General features: G+C 36.2%; 1 protein-coding gene across 1 annotated transcript in view; it reads right to left on the bottom strand.

Annotated features, from left to right (window-relative positions):
* LOC104547969 (chromosome unknown open reading frame, human C3orf67) overlaps window positions 1-14,161 on the bottom strand; it is a 71,728-nt gene extending 57,567 nt beyond the window's left edge. The window contains exons 1-4 of the mRNA XM_010193863.1: window positions 14,141-14,161; window positions 12,442-12,531; window positions 11,856-11,949; window positions 9,913-9,985 (exon numbers count right to left, since the gene is read on the bottom strand). Coding sequence (XP_010192165.1) covers window positions 9,913-9,985; window positions 11,856-11,949; window positions 12,442-12,531; window positions 14,141-14,161 — 278 coding nt within the window. The remainder of the gene's footprint in view (window positions 1-9,912; window positions 9,986-11,855; window positions 11,950-12,441; window positions 12,532-14,140) is intronic.
* Window positions 14,162-16,181: the final 2,020 nt, after the last annotated feature.

The following is a 16,181-nucleotide window of genomic DNA, read 5'->3' as shown; positions in this document are numbered from 1 at the left end:
GCTGAAACTCAAACCACGTAATTCTCAGTGGAGAATGCTGCTTTAAATGATGCTACGACAAAGCAGTAGGAGCCGAGACTTAAGTCATGCATATCTCCAAACAACTGGCAATAAAAACTTGAGTTCACTTCATAGTATTAGTTCAGTATGTTTAAATTTCATTATTTATTTTTATATGAATAGTTTTATCTTTCTCCCTCTTGAAAAATATTAGGTACCTTAGCAATAAAAAGGCCATTAGTAAATGTATAACTCAGCTTCATTCTGAAGTACAATATAAAACACATACATTTAGATAACAATACATACATTTATATCAGACTCTGTCATATAAGTCTAAAATAAGATCATTTTTGTGATGGTATGTATGCTGTAAAGAAGCAGCAAACCTCAGAAATATAGTTATAATCACAACTAAAGAAGATTAAAATTTATTTCAGTAAATAGACTTAAAACAATAAAAACAGTTATGTTCTACAGGCAAAAGTAGGTAAAGCATTTGAAGAACAATCAAAATTGGAGAAGATGATGCTGTTAAAGTTCTGTAAAATAATTTATTTCCTGTGAAAGGAAAGAAAATTGAGTGTTGGTAACGTTCAGAATTTTCAGTTACATTGCTTCTTGGGAAATAAAAACAAAACAAGGGCGTGATGAAACTCTTCTGAAATAATTCAGACAATGGGAGTTAGAACACCAGAACTCCCCTGTAAATGACTCAAGAGCACTTGTGAAACTCAACTTTTCTTTTTTTTGTTATCAGAAACACAACCCATGTTAATCCTACAAAGGCAAGAAACATCTGCAGCACACATCCTGATTTTCAAAGACGCATTTAAAAAAATCTATACAGGAGTTAATGTATTTTTATTATGTCTGTGCTTGAGTATTTCTATCTGAGGGTCAGATGTGATAGAAAAGTAATGAGACCATGTTGAGAAAAATGAGGTAGTCAACAGGAAAATCAACCTCATTTATAATAATATTCCTGTGATCAGCAGGTGCATAACTCTCCCAGCTATGGTCATTAACTGCATTCATTTCACACTTAACATCTACATTTGCAAACCATTTGAAAGTAAAATTACCTTCCAATTCAATTTTCTATTTTATTTTATATCTTCAACTTTGATTGACTATTCTCCTCACAATGGTAACTATGGCAAGATTGCAAGTAAATGGTAGCAACTACCCAAGAGTACAGATAAACTCATCTTCTCAGATTACTTATTCACTTTGCTTCTGTGTGTATAATAATTTATAACCATTTGTTAATGTTCAATTCAAGGCTTAAAACCAACTTAGAAAAAATTATGCTGGACTGTTGAAGGGAAACTTCATTTATCAGGCTCACTTGTTCTTAAAATGAAAGCGTTTTTCTCCTTATAAATGACTTAAACTGGAAGTTTACCAAACAGGAAAGCAGGTATTTCATCGATGTTGCTAAGCAAAGAGCAACTCCCATACAATTTATTATTCATGGAAATCGCTGTATCCTGCTCAAAATCCAGACAGAATCCCCTGCTAAAGCTAAACTGTGAGAATGTTGGTACATTTGTACTTAGCAGCTGTAGTGCCATTTTCCCTGTAAAAAGTACGTGCTTCAGAAACATCAGATTAAATCATCTCTATTTTAAAGACAGAAAAACAAAGGAATACCAATGGTCAGCTGATGTTTACAGATTCCCAAGTCTACTTATTCAGGAGCAGTCTGTACTTCACATATGTTTTGTTTTATGTGCTACTTGTAAATTGGTCTCACAGGAGGTGTTATGTTATTGAACCAGCTGCCTGGCCATCTCAAACCCAGAGCACTGTGTTTTGCCCTCATAAAGGCTTATGTTGAAAATCAATCAAGTGTCTACAAAATAAAAGATCAGGAAGATTGATATGGCACGTAGACCTAGCGAATAAGTTGTAAAGAAGCAGCTTTGTTTACTGGAATTTTCCGTTGATAATGTTTTTGTGGAGACAATTAAGAAAAAAACCACACCAAAGTCCCTTTAAACAGTATCCACAAGAGGCAGTAAAATCCACATGGCAGGTGCAAAAAGAGAATAATCAAATCTGGTTGCTAGAATAAAAAGACAACTTTCTAAATACGAGCAGTTATGAAGAACTGGTGATTCCTGAGCTCTCCTTTAAAGTTAACCATATTTGCCATCAATTCTCCAACTGAAAGAATGACCTGGTATTTTCACTGAAATCCAAGAATTATTTGTGTGAAAGTTTCATTTCTTAGAACTTCACACATTTCCAAAATCATTCTGGAAGCCATCATCAATATTCATAACATTCTAGAAACTTTTATCAAGATAGCACCCTTGGTTTAGTAACGAGCTCGGATTTCTCTTATTTTCAAGTATCCAGTAAATTCTATTTTGAGACACGGTGGTATGTTCATCCGCAGCACAGCCAACTGTGCCAAATCATTTAGAAAACTGCAAGTCTAGAAAACAGGTTTTCATTTGTTCAGTACAAAGTACTCTAATGAGAATTAATATGTGGGAAGTTTAGTGCCTACTTATTTTTCAAGAATCTAAACAAATCACCCTTATAATGCAGTTAGTTATGCCTGCAACTAATTCTGTTGGCTCTCTTCTTTAGTTTGTTGGCTGCTACTTTTTCCACTTTGGTCTTCTTTCCATTAATTTATATATTCTAAAGAAACTGTCCTTTCATGTTTGCAAAGACAAGGAAAAGGTTATGTTTGCACCTGCTATATGTAACAGCTCTTTTAAGTAAAGCCGTATTTCTCACATTTAAACCATTTACTCTAATTACTAGGAATTGTTAAGAGGTTTGCCCTTTAAAAAGGCAAACCTAATTTTTCTTGCTAATACTGGATCATACATTTACTTTATTTGGCAGGTGAAAATCCTGAATAACAAACCCTACCAACCAACCAACCAGGATTCAGTTCACTCTGTGTTACTTAAATTGATCCACCAGCCAAAATATACGTAATTAGTACTCTTCACCTCCCTAACTTCCTAGAAGACAGTAATTTATTCTGTAATATAACCAGGACATCATCTAACACCACAATGAGATTTACTCTATTCATTTAATAGCAAATCATATGATAGGATAAAATAGACTCACTAGCTAGCGAGTTAAAACCTGACAACACAAAGCATCTCTCCCATCAGTTCTGACAGATCCGAGATCTACTTAAAGTCACACTGGTTAATATGATTACTTCCAGGGCATTTTGAAACTTATGCAGAAATAAAACAAGATAGAAAGGTCACGATCTTGGACTGAAGTGGAAAAAGGAGGAGCTTTACAGACTGGACACTGTTTCAGCAGCCTCCTAAGCTAAAGGTGCTGTGCTGTACTAAATTAAGTCTGCTGGTAACTGCACTTTCAAAAAAGCAATTACCCTACCTGTTCATTTGCAGACACTACAACTGCAGCACAAATCCTGCAACATCAGCCTCTGAGGATACAACAGCCTGATGAAGGAAATACTCCTTTCTGTGACAGCTGTTGACTTCACTGGACAAACTGTACCTAATTGGAGCTTGGCAGATAGAGGATTGTGCTCTAGTCTGAGGAGAAAGCAGTAAGTTATTTCTGAAACAAGTCTGAGAAATATATTTTTGCTCATCATTCTGTTTTTCTGGTCTTTAAATAAATGATAACACTGGATAACCTTTCCATTAGCGGGCCCAAATTGATCAGCCGAAAGGAGACTGAGTAGGAGGAGCGAGGATATGTATTTTTCTCCAAAATACTTATTATTTAATCACTAAAAGTTGGACATGATTTTTGGGGTGGTTTTTTGTTGTTTTCTTAAAGGGAAAACTTTCTCACAAGATACGGTAACAGTGATTATCAAAATAACTGGAGATGACAACATTCAACTTTTTAGCCACCTGCATCTCCAGGTGTGAGCAATTTCCCATGTTTCAGGATGCTTATTCAGCCCTGTTATTGCCACTTCACTCTCTCTCGCCTTGTTAAAGGTGTCCATTGACAAATTTTTAACCTATAGTTTTTAACAGAAGTCTTTTTTTTCCTACTAAGATTTGAGAAACTTATTCTGACTTCTCCCCTTCAATAACCGGAGAAACAAGAAATTACCCTCTTGAGAATATTCTTGTTCTACAGCTACAAAATACTTGAGGGGAAAAAGAATCCAACAAAAGAGCACGCTGCAAAAAGCACATTAAACACTGTCTATAGGTGTTCGAGAAAATGAGGGTTTCAATGAGTGAGAAAGTTCTGGGTGCTGAAAATATTCAATTAATGAAATAAAAGAAAATTTGGTACACATCTGTATCAGTTCAATCCAAGGGCTGTGCAATTCGTTATCGGTTCTATAAAATTCCATTAATCCTTTTTTGTATCTGGAAGCAGGACACCCTGTTCATGGGACAACGACTTCCTAAATTAGCAGCCATGCTGTTTTGGTACTCTAGTGAAATGTGATGACTGGAAGAGTTATTAAAAAACCAGAACTGCTTACTTTCAAACACATCAGTTACTGTTTGTAAGTTCTGGAATTTAACATACCTGAATACTTTTAAGAATGTATTTCACTCCTGCTTCACAAAACATTCAAGGAGCAAGGCTCGTGCTACTAAACATCAGAACTTCAAATAATCTCTCCAGTTAAATCTGCTCAATGAAGTTCACCTTCAGCCCCTATCTAAAAATCTTCAAATACCATCAGAAGGACATGACAGGATTAGCCTCTATGCCCTGCTTCGATATTTAAAAGGTTTGTTTAAGACTTGCAAGACTAACCAAGATGCATGTTTTTATTGTTCTGTATCTGAAAACAGGCTGGGTGTTTAGATTAACATGAATAATTTATCATCTCTCTGTCAGCAAAGCTAGAATGATGACTAATTATGATAGCACGTCATTCACAAATTAAAGCTATTACGGTGTCTATGAATGAATTAGCTATGCATGTAAAATCTAGTATGTTCTGGTTATTAAAAATATGAAAGTAATAAACCCATTTACAGAAACAACTGTTTGAAAAAAGGAAATAAGGTACAAAAATCTATGTTCTACTGCACTGAGCACTAAGTTGCTCATCACCAAATACAACTACTTTGGGAATGTGCACATTTTAAGCCCTTTTTCCCCTGCAGATTCCTCTATAGGTAACTAGTTAAACTTTGTCAGAAAACTAAAACCTTATCAGGTATGTTGCAGAGTTTGAAACTCCAGAGAGTTCTTGTTTATTCAATAAATCAAGAGCATCTCTGTTACCACTAAGCTTCTATGCATGATCAAAGATATCACTCTTCAGAGTGAAAATAAGCTACAACTGTGGTTTCAGGCTATGCTAGTTCTGAGATGTCAGTCCAAAGTGTTAGGAAAATGCTACGTTTCCAGAAGCTAATACCTACCAACTGAGCAGGATTATTTCCCAGCTTTCTGAAGTTCTTCTCACTCGCAAAAAATACATGTGAACAAAACCACCTGCCTTAATGCTGATGAACTTCAGCAAGTAAAAAAAACAAACCCAAACTAGATTTAAAATACAAAGTCCTAACTTTAAATTACAGACTGTAAATCCTGTACACGAGGAGGAATAATCCCATGCACCAGTACAGTCTGAGGGCTGACTGGCTGGAAAGCAGCTTTGTATAAATGGCCTGAGGGTGCTGGTGGACAAGTTGGCCATGAGGCAGCAAAGAAGCCCAAGAAATTCTGGGCTGCATTAGGAAGAACATTGCCAGCAGGCAAAAAATAAAATAAAGGCAAAAGATACTAGTTTGGACACATCTTGTTATTACTATTTTCTGTCCTGTCTGGATGCCCAAATGCAAAACTGAGAAACTTCTTTTCATCAAACACACTCTACCTCTCTAAAATCTGTCGTCTATTCAGTGATAGGATAACATATCAAATATTAAATCTGTGCTATCAGCACACACTAGCCTGCATATTAATGAAAGTGTACTTGATAAACCATCAGATTTTACACTGTACTAGAATTCCTATTTTTATCACTTTATATATTTAAGAGTATCATACAATGAATTAGTTAACTCTTTATAATATACTTAAAAAAATAATCATAAATGTTACACTTCTATAACTTGTATGAGAGAACTGGGGAAAAAAAGGCTGAGCAACTTACAGGGACTCATACAAGACCGTAAAGTATTTTGGTGCATAACCAGAAACAGAACTTCTGACAAACATGAGACCACTGCTGTTTTTGAGGCTACGGTACACTTTGAAGGTCTATTTTATCACATCAACATCTTTACCCATCTGCTGTAAAACTTAAGATAACACGATGTACTCATTTAATGTGATACCTAACACCTAAAATAAACACGTCAGAAAAACAACGACAATGACTGGCAAGAAAGGATTTTAATAAGAATGGACGTTTGCGTGCTTGATAAAACAGCATGAGCACTTGCACATGTCCATACATTGGGAGTTACACCAAGAGTGCCAACACAAGCCAGGTGCTGTTGTCTTTTACACACAAATACTTTTTCAAACATTGAGTTACTTTTGCTTTTTCAGAAAGGTAGCAAAGTCCATAATACTGAAGATTTAATAACTGGCTACTACATTAACAGATGGCTATTTTCAGCATTACTAACACCTTTGCTGTTATTTGCTTCAAAAAGGCTGCATAAATTAGATGCTCTCTACCTTAGTCGTGATTTCACCAAATTTTCCACCTATGATCTATTTTGCACATTTTTTTTTAGGTAGTTTAATACATTGATTGTGAATGTGGTGATACTCATCTAATCAGGCCACCTAACAAAGTATCTAAAATTCTACTTAAATTTCTTCCAATGAAAAGGCAAAGCAGCTGATTTAAACGGCTGCTTGCACATTCAGTATTTATGATGGGAATCTCACTCCAGCGGTTGATAGCACCAAGTGAGAAGGTTTAGCTCAGCTGATGCCAGCAGTGATGGACAGCCCTGAGGAAATTCTTGTTTGCTGATCAGATCAATCACTGAACAGAATGCAAAAGAGAGGATGAGGCTCAAACTAAGTTCATATTTCTATCTCTACGCAGAATAGGAGAGGAAGAAATGTACCATAAAGCATCATGTGCAGCTATTACAAAACCTGCCAAAGTGGTTTTTACATGAAGTAAATTTGGTGGCTTGGTATGCTATCAATTTTCACTTGAAGCCACTCAAATATTCAGTAGTAAGTAGTCAGATTATGCAAGAAACCATCTTGGAACGTTGAACTCCAGGAAGCACCAGCGCAATCAATATTCTGTCCACAAACCAGCGAGAGATTCCTTTCAAAACAGCTGAAATGAAAAGAACTGAATGGAAGTCACGTGAAGCAAGAGGACTTGTCTCCATTATTTACTGGATTATCAAGACTTTCCCAGGATAAAATACATTATTTTGCAAGTCTTGAAGGAGTTTATAGGTACATCAATAAATTACTGTTGATTTCTAATACAGCACTTGGTACTAAATTTATTTTTAAAGAAGTTTTATATACAGTTACTGTTACCCTAAATGAAGAACAAATGAGATTATACTTTGCAGGCTTATACACCTTTAAGTAGCTCCAGTTACTTTGAATGCATTAATGTGTAACTATCAGAATAAGCATGATTTGATTATAACGTAATTAAATAACGAAAGAGTTACACTGAATTAAACATCTGTTCTTTTGTAAGTAGTCTGTGGAAATGTATTGAGATTACTTCATCGACAGACAGCGAAATCACTGCTCATAAGAGAAGGAGAGAGAATTAGGATTTGTACCAGGCTCTCCAGCAACACTAATTCAGAGTCAAGAAAGTTGACAGAAAAGAAAAAAAGTTGTGAAAACTTTATAGCTATTTAAATATAGTAAATGTATACAGTAAATGTAGTAATATATTACATGCTTACATAAACCATATACATAGCAAATACAAAATGCAAGTATTTCAATTTATAGAAGTACCTAAGAATAATATAGAAGTAAATATATATTAAAGAGGGACACAGAAATGGTGGGAACAGGAAGTAGTGAGAGACTGAAGAAAACATGAAGTCTGGATATGAGCTGGAAAAAGAAAGGGCAGAGCAAGGTGGGAGGTGGTAGAAAAATCAGAGCATTTTCAATTATTGAAAGAAGCAAGCGATGAAAAAATAAAATGAGAAGTGGAAAAGAGGTTCTTGTTAAGAGGTATAGATGGGTGGTAAGGACCCAAAAGAACCAAATTCAGTAAGAAACTGAAGAAAATCTGAATTTCTGTACCCATAACTAAGTCTCTCATGTCTATACAATGCCTGTGAGAAGCAGATCTATGTACTTGGTTTCTGTTCACCTTATGGCATATCCTGTTGGTTTGGTACCTTTTGTTACACACTTCTAGAAGTAAAGCAGCAGTTAGAACCATAGGAGCCTAAAGCGTAACCAGAACCAAAAAAATAAAGGGTAGCTTTAAAAGTTGTGTATGCTTATATTGGACATACCATAATATCTAAGCAAAAACATTATTCAAAATGAGGTAAGAAAGAGAACTACCTTGAAAGGAAAACATAACAGAAAAGAGAAAGGGAAGTTGCTTGAAAACTGGCAGTTTTCTGATCTAGTCAACAGTTTCCAGCTTTCCTGCCTACAGTTTCTCACTTTAAATTAGCAAAAATATTAGTATTTGCTGCACCAAGTTCTTGACGCATAGAGTTAAAACTGGCTTTAAAACAAGTATTTTGAACTTGGTGTTCTCAAATTTCCATGCTCCATGGAGACACAGAAATAGTCTCTGGTGAAGATCTGTGCTAAATAAGTTAATCTATCCTTTGAAGATTTTCTCAAGGTTCAGATTCTAAAATCATGTTGGAAATTAAGCACGCCTCAGAGGAATGGATACTGTTACCAAAACGATGTACGTTATAAACGTCCACTAACTCACAAACGACTGAGGCTAGAGTACCTGCACAGAGTGTTATACATCCACTGAGGAATTTTAATAAATACAACTCAATTCACACTGGCATAGTCTTTGTTAAAATAACAAGATATTCCAAGATTACTCTCTTTACATGCAGGCACAGAAGATAACAGAATTACCCAGCAACAGAAAATAGCACACCATCCTAATTTCATGAAATAGATTATTCACATGACAATGAACATTGTATCTCTACTAAAGTATAACTGAAATAACATTTTCTCAACATCTCATTCTGTCCTCTTTGACTTAAACACACAAGAGTTGTTTCCCCTTACTCAGACCATCAAGAAAAGCTGACGCCTATGGGTACAAATGAATACAAAAATCCCAGAAAGGCAAACAACAATAAAATTCTGCATCAAATTTACTCAGTTTAATTGCCTGTCGCTCAACCCATCTTTTCTTGCAGGGTTTCTAATGGCATAATATTCCTTTCGTTAATCCAAATCTTAGGTGTTCAACTGTTCAAAAACTGACAGTTGGCTAAGTTTAAAACTGTATTAAATCACGTCACACTGAAAAAGTCTATGTCAGCTGCACCTCTCTTTCTTTACAGTGTGGACAAAATTCTGTCAACTGAGCACTCCATTTGCTGCTCCAGCTTTTTGCCATTTGTTTGGTTTGGTTTTTTCCTCCCTCAGTTATTAGAATATAAATCTCTTTTAGCTCTGAACTAAAGGGCCCTGGAATAGTTATTTATAAACCTCTTATAAATTTTCAGGAAATCCTCATGAGTCAGTATTTTCCTATGTTTGATAAATTCACGTCCCATTTCTTCAGACTTGCCAACATCTTCATTCATGATTTTTAGAATTTGTTCTGTCTTCAAAGACTGTCAGCATTTAAAACATCCAAGAAATAATGAACGTATTAGCTTAATTACTTCTTATTGACTTGATAAGTCACTGTGCTTTAAAGCAAAATCTGCCACCACAGCTACAGCTGCAATCAGGCATTCACTTTACATTAAGTATTCAAGGAAATTTTATGTATCTTACAGTAACCCAACGGAGAAGTCTTGTCCCAACGGCACAAAAATCTGAAGGGTCAGAAATTGCTGGATCAGTCCCACTAGAAACAGAAAAAACAAAACACACGTGCTATGTGCATAGAGCTGTACATTTCACCATCAAGCATTTCAATTTCGTACCATACAGCGATGCTCCTGCAACATTTCCCAAGGTTCACACAACATATGAACATGAGAAAAACCTGAAGAAAACCAATCCAAACTGCAGTAAAAGTGTTGTTTTAAAAGTCCCACCTGTGGCTTTGGTGAAATTCTCATGAAAATAAAAAGAACTTTTAAAATTTTTTTTTACTTACAAGTCTACATTGTGTTCAAGAGCACAGACACCAAACACCCCATAGGAATCATAAAATAAATAATACCTTTCCTATCAAGATTATCTTATGCTCACATGAAGCTTGCTCACACATTTGTGACAATGTACACCTTATTAAACAGCTCCAGAAAACCCCAGGGTAAAAATGCAATCCAGATCATAACAATGCTCAGTGGAGGCTTCTGAATTTTAGAACAACAGCAAAGGAGCTTAACTGAGGGAACAAAACCAAGAAAACTTTCATGATTCAGGTAGCTTCCTATCAAGGGAAAACAGTACAAAGATGTCTAAATTAAATGTATGTTTTCTTAGTTATTCCATCAGAGATGGCTCCTTCCATTGACTCAACAACATCATTAGCTCCTCTTCTGAAGAACGCCAGCTTCCTTCTTCTGTGGGTCAAATCACACTTTAAAGTTTCAAATTATATTTGCATATGTAACGTCTTTTATTTTGGAAAAGTGTGCAAAAATTACAGCAAAACTGGGAGATTGTATACTTGACGTAAATGAAACACTTGAGGTACATACACCTCAAGAGAGGAAGAGACAGAGGCAGAAGGAGACAGAATAGCGACAGGTAGGAATTTGACTGTAGTATTGCAGCACCAGCTAAAGTACATTTAAAACCAAACTTCTTAGCTGTGGTAATCCACAACACTAATTCTTAATCCTCATTTTAGGTTGTAATAGTTTATTGTAACATTGGCAATAAAGAAGTAAAAGTGTGATTTCTCAGAAAGATACATTAGATTAATATTTATTATCCTGAAGACAACAGTAAGTTTCTTTCATAAAAATCAGATTATTCTTCAAGGCCCTAGTGTATGACCAGACTACATGATTTCTGATTTATTTTTTGTGTTTGTTTGGAAAACCTAATTTGTAACAATGTACCCTGCATGAGACATATCCTAGAAGATTCCTGTTTCATTTGGCTAAAACCACCTTCTCAATTTTTCTTCAAAAGCAAGCAGTTAATTCTAAACCAGCTCAATTCATTACTACAAGCCTTACAAGGTACAACACCCTGCAGTGGGGTTTAAGGCATAAATTACGATGATTGCTGTATGCCCTGAGAAACACAGGCTGCTTTGATTTGGGATTATTCTGGTGCAATAGACAGCCAGGGGAAACGCTCCATACTACCAAGACCGATTACATAAACACAGCTGAAATTTGGGTATAACTTCCTTTTACTGATAGTGCTTATTTGATACATAAAAACGCTTTTAGAAATAAAATGAGAAACCGGGCAGGAACCTATTCCATATTCTGTAATGTCAATAGAATTATTGACTTCAAGTGCTGAATGGAGTCAGAAGTTATTTGCCAGACATCAGTCTGTAGCTGGATCAGGTACAGAAGTGAACCTAGCAGCACTGGGACAAGGACCTTCCCTACAGCACTCCAAGATGGCATTTCTATACCTTTTTCTTATTCGTAACTGACTTGATAAAAAGTTAGTGAAAAGCCACTTTGCTAATGCTGAATGATGCTCAGTGTAAGGGAGAATAATACAAGTTCTACAGTCCATTATAAGACTGATGTAGCAATCAGAATAACATCACAGGCACTTAATTCTTTGATACTTACAAGTTTGTCTTGTTTTCTTTGGTAACTGCATTTTGTTGATTTGACTGCTTCCTTCAAGTAGAAAAACAAAGCCTTTTACTCCTTTATCATACTCCTACAAAAAGGAGCAACAAACAAACATAAGCATCCTGACAATTCTCCTCACAATCAACCAGGCTACTAACATGTTAAGCTACGTTGTCAAAAATCAAGTGGCAGACAGTACTGCAAGTGTGACTTCATAGTTAAGATACGATAGTAATAACATAATCCATAGAAATATGGCCTGTACTTGCACGTTTAATGAACAAATAATGCTGACAAACAGGACTTGTGATCCAATGGGCCCAACTCAATCCACTAGTTATGAGAATAGCAAAATTACTTTCTAAATATTTAAACGATAAAATTACACTGCGACCAACCTAGCCCGCAAACAGGCATAAAGAACTAATTTAAGTAGTCATTTAGTCCATCATAAAGATAGAACTGCAAGTGACAACTCCACTGTCAGGTCAGAACCCTCATTACCGTCTAATTTTAAGCTTCATTCACATTTTTCTGTTCTATACTCTAGGTTTCTTTAAAACTTTCATTAAAAACTTACTTTCCGTATAGCTGATGGGCTGCCAAAAACCTTCCATTTTGCTCCCGGGTTCTTGCCTTGAGCACTGAATACTTCAACAAATGGACCACCCTACGATAAAATGCTTTAAGGACACATCCATCATCCAACCAAATACTCAGCACAGAACCATCAACGGTCAGGATGAGTAAATAAGAACGATCTCTCCCCACATCAGGCTGTTACCACAGTCAGTACTGCTGATCAGTCAGACAGCAGAAAATCAGTAACAGCTTCTAGACTACTATAATATAGCAACCCATACAGACAATATTTGGCTTTACTAGAGGATCAGAACATAAACCTGAATGAATACCATGGAATAGTTTAATTCTTTTATTTATAATGTCATTCTCTAAAAAGCAAAATTATTGCAAAAATTCGAAAAACGTGCAGGAGATTAGTCATTTATATTTGAATATGGCTTATTCCTACAACTCAAACAAAGTGAGTTTTAAAACATACTAAAATTTTTTTAAAAAAAGTTGCAGATTGGATGTTTTGTCTGATTTCCTAGGGAAATTAGACTTACACAATCTGTCTACATATATGCACGTTTTTACTCATGTGAGTAAGTCAAAGACATTTTCCAGTAACTTTTCTACTAGTTACCAAATTCCAGCCTGATTTGAGCGGTCTGTGAAATTCACGAAAGTTTTCTATCTTTTCTGGGCCAATTTAAGCGGCCCCATGGGTCAGATCCTATCAGTACCACCATTAAAAAGAACTGTACTCATGCTGCAGCCTTCATGAGGCACCAGAGAATTAATAGCAGAAAAAGATTACAAACACCCCTGCCAGGTGAAAACTCCTTACAAAGAGCATGTCCCCTCCGAGACATCAAAGATTATAACCATAGGCTCTTGGGGAGGTAGGCTTTATCAATTCTGCTTAGGGAATTATTTCCTTCAATACTTTTCATGTTTAATGACACAAAAAATGTGACACCTGATGTATTCAGCCTAGAGTTTGATAAGCACCTTTTTCAGCAGCATGGTTGGCCTAATCTATCATTACAACTACACCGCTCCCTTCTCATTCCTAGTTGCCCACTAAATGCTGTGGAAGATGGCTGGATTTCATGGGTGGCCAAGGCAAGAAACTGCCAAACTCCACTATCAGTTGGAAGGGAGTATGGGGCATCTTTTTGGGAGCACGATCCTGCAAAGTCAACAGCAATTAGGCAACTGTATCAGAAATATCATATAAAGCTGAGATACCCTAGGTAATAGCATCAGAATTACCAATTTTGGGTATAGATGTAGCACATCTGGGACCAGTGGGCAAAAAGGAATTAGGGATGGGTTGCTCTTTTGGGAAGGGACTGGTGCAGAGAAAGGGAGGCAAAGCACAGTGAAAAGGAAGGCCAGGGAACAGGCAGCGTTCAACAACTCTTGTGCTGGACCAGGAGAATAAACCAACCCCTTTTTCTGCCTACACCTTAAGAGTTGGGCCTGCTTCCACGACTGGGTGGGAGCAGAAGGCAAAAAGTCATTGGTGACACCATGTTGGTGTCATCAGCAACTACACACTGTTTCATAACATCTCTATAAAAATACTTAATAATGAAACAAGCCAAACCATTTCTGTATCTAGACTTTTTGCCCTGCAGAAAGAGCCATTTTAAACGAGTTCTCTCAGAGGTGAAAGATGGTAAAAAGTAAAACTATTACAGTTTTACCTGATACTGATTTTTGAACATTTTCCAGCTTTCACAGGCAACAAAGATAAATTCAGCTTCTCAGTCAGTGAAGACACTTACAGATCACCTTGAAAAAAATGAACAAAAAAATTTAGGGTTTGACATGAAAAAAATCTGTAATGAAACCCCATATTTTAGCAGATACGAATACCATTATGAAATACTTTTCATGAGTACAGAATGTATATTAACTGCATCAGAGTGATGCCACAAAGGAATTAAGATCAGAAAAATATTAATATTGATGCTGTCTTTGAAAATGTTCTCTTCATGCATCAAGTACTCAGGGCTGTCTTGCCTTCCAAGTAAAACTAGCAATTTTATCATCAGTCCTTACTTTTAAAAATGAGGGCTTTCTCATGCTTTAAAAATGCTTGAAAATAATACACACTTTTGTATTATTCTCTGTTATCACGTGCCCACTGGAAAACATTAGACTCTATTAAAGAGAAGCTTAACATTTAAGATGGAAAAAGAGAAACATATGGAACAGCTGCAATAGAAACCACTCCATCTAGAGATATTTGGCAGAGACTTCTGAGACAAATTATCTTCTTTCAAATTCAGCATTCCTCTTTGAGGAAGATTAGTCTTAAGACTCAAACCAAGCACTTCAGTTATTTGAGGGCTTCTAAAGCCAATGTGAATTAAGAGATGTCTGCAGTTGGAGAAGCAGAACAGCAGACGGTGAAGGGCCTGATACTGGAAGCCTCCCACATCCCTCTTTGATCGTGCTGAGTGTCTGCAATTTCACCTGAAGTCAACAGAAAGTGAAGGGACCTTGAACGTGAAAGGTAGACGTCAATCTCCAGAGATGGGTAGAATGAGTCACAAGAGACAACGTGCACCTTGAAAAAAATAAAAACCACAAATTCAGATATTAGAAACTTATCCCATGCTATTGTCGGAAACATTAGTTCATGTAAAGCTTTTCAATTATAGGAAACCAATTATAATTTATACTGCCACTGCACATCTAACACAGCAGTTGCATTATACTGCATTTTAGACCATTTTCTAGACAAATTTCTCACTTTTTCAGCTGACATAATTCTTTTAAGAATGACTACGTTAATAGCTCTATTGAACTATGCTAAGTTATGAACTAGAGATACTAGAAATGTTTTTACTTGTTACTATTTTTACTGAAGGAGGTATGAAGGAAGACACCGCTTTTTCCATGGAGCAAAGCCCTTTCATTTACTTTTGCTTTAAAAAAAAAAATCAGTTCCAGATCTGCCAAGCATCATGCACCTAACACAACTCTCCCTATTTCGCAGTTCTGTTATGCCTCATTACATCTCAGGGACGAATATTAAATATAAATAAATGTGAGGGATCCTGACATAAGAGTTGCTGTATGAAAAGCGTAAAATTCTCAGATTGAAAAGATTAACTCATCTCTTTCAGAGACTACTGCTAACATTCCAGTCAGAAGTCTTCTGCTGACTGTATTTTGGAACAAATAGTTAGTGTGCAGTATGTAGAGACCACTACCATGCCATCTTTCAGGATGGAAAGGCTAAACCTACTTGGTAAAGTCAGCAGGCACTGTATTTGCAGACACTGCTGTAGTCAGAATAGAAACACAAAGTAAAACTTTGTTCTCTTCACTGTTTACTCAGTGCACCCAGCTTTCATAAGAGCCAGTCCCCTCATGGCAAATCACACGGGTATTTGAAGGAAGGTGCAAACATCTCTGCATATAGTGCGAGTGGCAGGCATCCTGATATACTGACTTGGGTTCAAAGCTGTGCTACTACACTTTGCCTCTCAGCACTGCTTATTAGCTTTAGCTTGACATCACTAATTTATCTGCATGCTGTACAGTATGGAAACAGTTCTCAGTTGGCTCCAAGCACACAAAGAACATACAGGCTCTGGTAAAACACCATGAGGACACACACCTATATCACACAAAAAACTTCTGCTATTCATTACTTCTTAAATTTAAGTGGAAGACACATGTGTCTGAAAAGTTGTCATTCAAATGATACACTTCAGACTTACTGAAGGACTA

Source organism: Mesitornis unicolor, unplaced genomic scaffold (genome assembly GCF_000695765.1).
Source record: "Mesitornis unicolor isolate BGI_N332 unplaced genomic scaffold, ASM69576v1 scaffold8501, whole genome shotgun sequence".
In the NCBI taxonomy this organism is placed as follows: Eukaryota; Metazoa; Chordata; class Aves; order Mesitornithiformes; family Mesitornithidae; genus Mesitornis; species Mesitornis unicolor.
Note: the sequence above shows the minus strand (reverse complement) of the source record. Positions and strands in the feature narration are given on the sequence as shown.